This window comes from Myotis brandtii, unplaced genomic scaffold (genome assembly GCF_000412655.1).
Source record: "Myotis brandtii unplaced genomic scaffold, ASM41265v1 scaffold395, whole genome shotgun sequence".
Classification (NCBI taxonomy): domain Eukaryota; kingdom Metazoa; phylum Chordata; class Mammalia; order Chiroptera; family Vespertilionidae; genus Myotis; species Myotis brandtii.
The window spans coordinates 1,379,976-1,386,787 of NW_005365155.1; the positions used below are offsets into that span (position 1 = coordinate 1,379,976).

At 39.7% G+C, this 6,812-nt stretch overlaps 1 protein-coding gene across 1 annotated transcript in view; it reads right to left on the bottom strand.

The window, feature by feature from the left end:
* The window catches only part of TFB1M (transcription factor B1, mitochondrial), a 38,016-nt gene that overhangs the window by 14,726 nt on the left and 16,478 nt on the right, over positions 1-6,812 (bottom strand). Inside the window, exon 5 of the mRNA XM_005872877.2 lies at positions 746-865. Coding sequence (XP_005872939.1) covers positions 746-865 — 120 coding nt within the window. The remainder of the gene's footprint in view (positions 1-745; positions 866-6,812) is intronic.

The following is a 6,812-nucleotide window of genomic DNA, read 5'->3' on the forward strand; positions in this document are numbered from 1 at the left end:
CTGTGAGGGCCGGCCGAGGCTGTGAGGGGCTATGAGGGGCTGTGAGGGCCGGCCGAAGCTGTGAGAGGCTGTGAGGGGCTGTGAGGAGCTGTGAGGGGCTGTGAGGGCCGGCTGAGGCTGCAAGGGCCAAGCCCCTTGCACGAATTTTGTGCATTGGGCCTCTAGTATTCAATATAAGTGTATATATACTTCAAAAATAATTTCTATTTATTTTTGGAATATTTTCTTCCTAAATACATACAGGAGTGTTTTGAACTCTCAGAAAATAAGCCATTTCATGCAAGTAACATTACCACACTAAGGTCTCTCCAAAAAATGGAAAAAACATTCACGATAAGTAAGGTTGATGTAACTTTAGCTAGTATTCTCTAATAGAAATCACACAAAAATACTGATTTCTTTTTTTGAGGATTGGATGACCATATACCTTACCTTCCATACTGAAATAATTTAAAGTGTAAAAAAGGATAACAATAATAATACCACCATGACCAGGGCAACATGGATAAAAGTGGGCATTTGGTCATTCTAAATAAGGGAAGAGAAACTGGAGTAAAAATTGTGATTTCGATTCACATTGTGATTTTGATGGTTCTGATTCAGGAGAGGTAAAGGAAAAGTTATGGCACAGTTTGCACATAAGATGAGATCCTAGAGATCATTTCCTCTGACACATCCTCAGAAGAGCAATGGATACAATTTAAACCCTAGTTCTGGTATAGTGTACAAATCAACAGAAACTCACCTCCGGTTTGGGAACAAACGCCCGGCCGGGGATTGTGAAGACGTGCTGAACGTGGCAGAGGTACTGGGCCATCACAGACAGGCGGCTGCGCTGCTTGTTCCCCGTACTGGCTGCAAGTCTCTAGGAAAGACAAAAAGGAACTTTAGCAAATAACTAACCCAGTCTGATCATAATCAAAACATAAACACTAACAGAAAATGTAAGAGTAACTCAAAGGACCCGTGAACTATGCTCAACCACATAGCACATTAGGAACAACCACAGTAAAGCTACAATGAGATAAAACTTCATATCCACAAAATGAACAAAATTTAAATGACATAAAAGAGAACCCGGGCGAATTTAGTACTGGCGAGTATCTGGAGCAACAGGAACTCTCACACTGCCTGTGGGAGGGAAATTGGTACAAGCACTTTGGACCATAATTCGATAATATACATATTAAAGCTGAAGTCAAGTCAACCCCCATGATCCTTTAGGTTTACTGTTAGGACTTTATCCTAGAGAACAGTTTATACAGTTACACAAGGAGATGTCAGCACAATTCACCATAGCTAAGATTTGGAAACAGCCTAAGTGCCCATCAGTAGATGAATGGATTAGAAAACTGTGGTACATCTACACGATGGAATACTATGCTGCTGTAAAAAAGAAGGAACTCTTACCATTTGCAATGGCATGGATGGAACTGGAGAGCATTATGCTAAGTGAAATAAGCCAGTCAATGAAGGAAAAATACCACATGATCTCACACATTCATGGATAATAGAGACCATTATAAACTTTTGAACAATAATAGATACAGAGGCAGAGCTGCCTCAAACAGATTGTCAAACTGCAGCGGGAAGGCCGGGGAGGGTTGGGGGGCAGGAGGGAAGGGGGTAAGAGATCAACCGAAGGACTTGTATGCATGCATATAAGCATAACCAATGGACATAAGACACTGGGGGGTAGGGGAGGCCAGGGGATTGTCAAGGGCGGGGAAAAAAAGGACACATATGTAATACCCTTTGTAATACTTTAAGCAATAAAAAAATTAAAAAAGAAAAAAAATAAATAAATTAAATCTTTATTGTTCAGAAAAAACAAACAAAAAAAAACAAAACAAAACAACAACAAAAGATTACTTCTGAGTGTGTGTGTGTGTGTCTATATCTGCAGTGCAAGAAAAAAACATGCACAGGAATGATGAATAGAAATTTTAACAAAGTATAACTCATGAAAGGAAAAGAAAGGGGATAGAAGAGGGTTCTAAACACATCTACATTATTTCTTAGAAAAAAAATAGGAAAAATGGTGATATGTTATGACTGGACAAAGCTGAGTCTTGGGAAAAAAATATTAGGCACAGGTGTCTCAGCTGTTGAAGCGTCGTGCTGTGCACCGAAGGTATGGGGGTTCGAGTCCCAGTCAGGGCACATACCTAGACTGGATTCGATCCCCAGTTGAGGTGCGTTTGGGAGGCAACTGATCAATGTTTGTCTCTCACATCGATGCTTCTCTCTCTCTCCCTCCTTCCTCTCTCTAAAATTAATCAATAAAAACATGTCTTCAGGTGAGGATTCCAAAAAAAAATTAGGTATACTTCTCTTTCTAAAATGCATCCTGCTTCTCTGGGCTCTGAGAGCTCACTAGCCATTCTACAGCTCTCCTGAGACACAGGCCACGTTACGGAGTCCTGGGGCAGGGGGCGAGGGCGGGAGCCTCACTGCGGAACAGCGGTGCTTGTAGAGTTGTGTTTACTGCGGGGCTTTCCCTTTCCTGCTTCACTGTCACGTGCCGACCTCTAACAGCCCCTTTTACTTCGCTGCTTCTAACCTGCTGTGCGCATGAAAACAGCACAATTTGGCTCATAAGATATTTTGCCTTAAGCAAGAATAAAAAATAGGTTTCAATCTGAGATGCTGAGAAAACTTCCTATGGGCTAAGTTAACTGTAGACTTTGTAGCATCTGTTTTGTTATTCAGAAGCCACTCCTCATCTCATCCCTTTTTATTTTAAAATTTCTGGCTCTTGTCTGTATTTAGACAGTTGAGATTACTGGGAAGTTGAGTTTATGGCAAGTGATGACATGCTACAGTATATCTGACAAAATAAACTCTTCCTGACTAAAATGTGAAACCAAAAAGTATACATATATTCTCAGCCAATATAAAAATTATAGAGACAAAAAATGGAAGTACAGATTTAAGTTAAAAAGTAAGCTCAAATGGTCAAAAAAAAAAAAGAGAGCGAGCTTAATTTTACCTCTGGTAAAAAATTAATTGAAAATACACTGTGCAAACTGGCACAATTCAAAGCAGTTGTATAAAACTAAAATCTACCATGAACATAATCACAAAATTAGAATATATGTAAGCCAAAAGAAATGCCCAGATTTTAAAAAGTATTATTTCATCCTGGATTTTCCTCCAATTTGTCACTTTACATCTGAAATGTATGTTTCCACAGATGAATTCAGAGATTTAAAAATCACTTTAACCAAAGAGCAAACCAGTGAGGCACAGAGGGGAAGCTAACTGGATATGGAGACACATTTGAGTGCCCTGTGTCCTCTCCTGCCAGGGGAGGGGCTGTCCTGACCCATAACGTGACCCACCCAATCTTTGCAGCCAATGCAGCCGTGGTGTGGAGATGAAACCTTAGGAACAATGTGGCTCAATTTAGAAGAAAGCAGCACACATACAGGAAAAATTCAAGCCACTGACCAAAGAGCTTGGCAAAGGGCTTCATTGAAAGCTAGTGTAAGAGTTAAATGGTCAATCAACTGCTGGAACACGATTTGGTATTTCTGTGGTGTATATATTACAGGTAAAGCTATGAAAATCCAAACTCCATTAGAAGACAGATGATTGCAACAGCAAAAGGCCAGGAAACCAAACCAGCTAATTTTTCACTAAAAGGAAATACCTAACCTTTGAGCTTTTAAAAGCATTCTGACTGAGTCTAAGGAAAAAAAAAAAAGGGTCAAAGAATTCAAAAGGACAGTATTACTTTTTTCCCTTATTCATCTAAAAAAATTTTAAGTACAAGGAGAAAAAATTGGCTTATACTTGAGAAGTGAAACTACCACACATCGGGGACAGAGAGAACGACGTAATTAATGAAGAGGTGACTCCCTCCTGCTGGGGATGTGACCATTAGCCAGCCAGGGTCCCCTGGAGATGGGAGGAGATGAAGAGGCTGATGCTGGACCCGGAAGGAAAAGACCACAGGTCCAGCCACGTGGAGAAGTTGAACATCATGACTTCAGCAGGAAACAGGTGACCTGTGTTCAAGTTCAGCTTTCCCTGTAATGGGCTCATGACCTTTCGGAAAACATTAAATTGCTTGGAGCTTCGGTTTCATCATCTATACAACGAGGTTAGGTGAGATTTGTTAAGGTATCATTTATTGCTACAGAGTCTGATTCTATTTTACGAGCTGTAGCTTTATAGTGTCTAAATGTCCCTTAATGTGTGTGGGCTGAATTCATACATTCAGACCTTGCAGTCTTAAAGAGAAAGAAGAGGACATGCTCATTTGTTTTGTAACTCACCAAGCCAAGCCAAGCAAATGTTTAAAAGTGCTTTCTGGGGTAAAATACAAATTTTCAAAATACAAATTTGTCAAGAGCAAAGAGAGGGCATATAAGAAAATGATGCTATTATATTCTCCCACTGAAACTCTGACTTGCAAAATGACAAAATCAGTCAGAGGACCAGCGTTTCCTGTACTTCTAAAGCATTTCTTAAATTATAGACTCACTATAAAGGCTTTTCAATATTCATACTAAAATTTAACCAAAATCAACTTTCTTTGTTAAAAAAATAATTGCATATGAAGTTGGAGCAGCACTATTATTAATAACCACAACTGACACTGAGTCACTGAAAACATCACTCCACCTCTTAGGCCTCTGTTCCTTTGCTCTTTCTCCCCAAAGAATTAAAGTACATGGTATTTTGCATCTCAATTGTGTTATTCAAGAGCAGAAATACCATAATAATCATGTCAGCTGAGAAAAAATATCCAAGGACAAATCCAAAGGTTGAGAAAACCAACACAGAAAAATATTAGCATGGCCTCAATTCAAACCAACCAACAGAAGAGACTTAACAGATTTAAGAGCAGGAAGTGATGAAGTCCTTAGGAAGTGGGGATGTCACCTTGGAGCTCCTAACAAACACACAAAGGTCTTATGTACATTTTTGTGATGGATTTTATGGCCAAATACTCTAAGGCAAAGTCTCTTAGTCTCGGCCATTCTCGGGCTGCAGCACGGGGAGGGGGAACACACAGAGCCCGGAGATCTCCGTGACATGAGCAGACAGAGGCTGGAGGTCCGGGAACACACACAGGGTGGAGACTGGGAGAGAGAGAGGAAGGAAGTGAGGGAGAGCTCCTGAGATAATGCTCTTCAAGTCTTAGGCTGAGCACAGATCTGTGAGAGCTTGAGGTTAACTAACTCCTCAAGGTGGGAGGCTGGAGAAAATACCATCGGAACGCAGGACTAAAGGAATTCACAAAGCACTGGAAATAGTTTGCATCCCCAACAGCTGAAGTGGAGAGGCCTTGAATCCGCAGGGCACTGGGCAGATTTCTCAGAAAGGTCCTGACTTAGTAGTGGGACTGAGTTAGCCTCAGATTAATGGCTGCTGTGTGGTGAATTTGAAGGCACAGCAATTGGAATTAATTTTTTACATATGGCAAATTACTAATATTTTTCCTAAGAGTTAAACAAATACACATGCATTTGCTAAATTATGTCTCTCTCTGCTGATGTATAATCTGATTGTTATCCTATACTAAGCTGCCTGATTCTGGGCCTTCTAACCTCGCCTTGGTCTGTCTCATGCTGGTGCTTTGATTATGATGATTATTAGAGTCTCACAGACATTGTGACACTCCATAGGCAAGTCTCTCAACACTCTTCTTTTCCAATATGTCTTACCCATTCTTACAGGTCAATATCTCCACGTGATCCCTGGAACTTAACAATGTTTTGAGATGTTATATAAACAACAATATACTTCTAAATATTTTTTACTTCTCTTTCCAATAATGATATATTTTATTTGCTTCAATCTCTACTGTATTTAGTGTCTTGTTTATTCATCACTAATTCAATCCTAAAGTCTCCCCAATGTTCATTATATGCAAACATGATAGATATTTTATGAAATTTCTGATCTGCTGTGATGTGGACTGAAGATTCCCTCCTCTCTAGTATTGGACCTTCTGTCCCTAGATTTCACACCACCTTTCTTCTTGTGGCTCCAATCAGACCAGTGCTTACACAGGCTTCTGTCATTATGCCACAGGTTAAAGGTCAGTGAGGGCAGACTTTTCAGTAAATGGTGCTAGGTTCACTGGGCTCATAGGATAACAGAACTAAAATTACTTTCTATTTCAACCATCCACAACTATCAACCCCAAGTGGATTACAGATATACATTTAAAAGGTAAAAGAATAAAGCTTCTAGAAGATAACATAGACAAATATCTTCATGACCTCAAGCTATAAAATAATTTCTTCAACAGACATGAACAGCACTAACCATAAATTTAAAGTTATGAACGTCAGTCCTTCAAGACACTGTAAAAAGAAAATAACAACATGCCACAGTGGAAGAAGATCTGCAACACATTTAACTAATAAAGGACTAGTAAGGAGAATGTGTCAGAACTCCTCCAAATCAACGAGAGAAAGACAAGCAACCCGACAGGAAACTCAGTAAAAGGCATGTACTTCACAAAAAAGAGTTTACCCAAAAGGCCAATAAACATGTAAAAATCATCAAAAACCAGCAAAGACAGAATAAAACCACAATGACACACCATTCCCCCAGATTGACAAAAAAAGTGCAAGTTCGATAAAAGCATGTACTGGCAAAGATATAGAGCAAATGAATGGTGGGAATACAAACAGGCTCAGTGACTTTTGAGAACAATTTAGCATTATCTAGCAAGGGGGAGAATTTGCAGACCTTCCAATCCAGCATTTCTATGTGCTATGTGCTCTGCCTCATACACACACACACACACACACACACATATATACACACATATATATGTAAATATATAT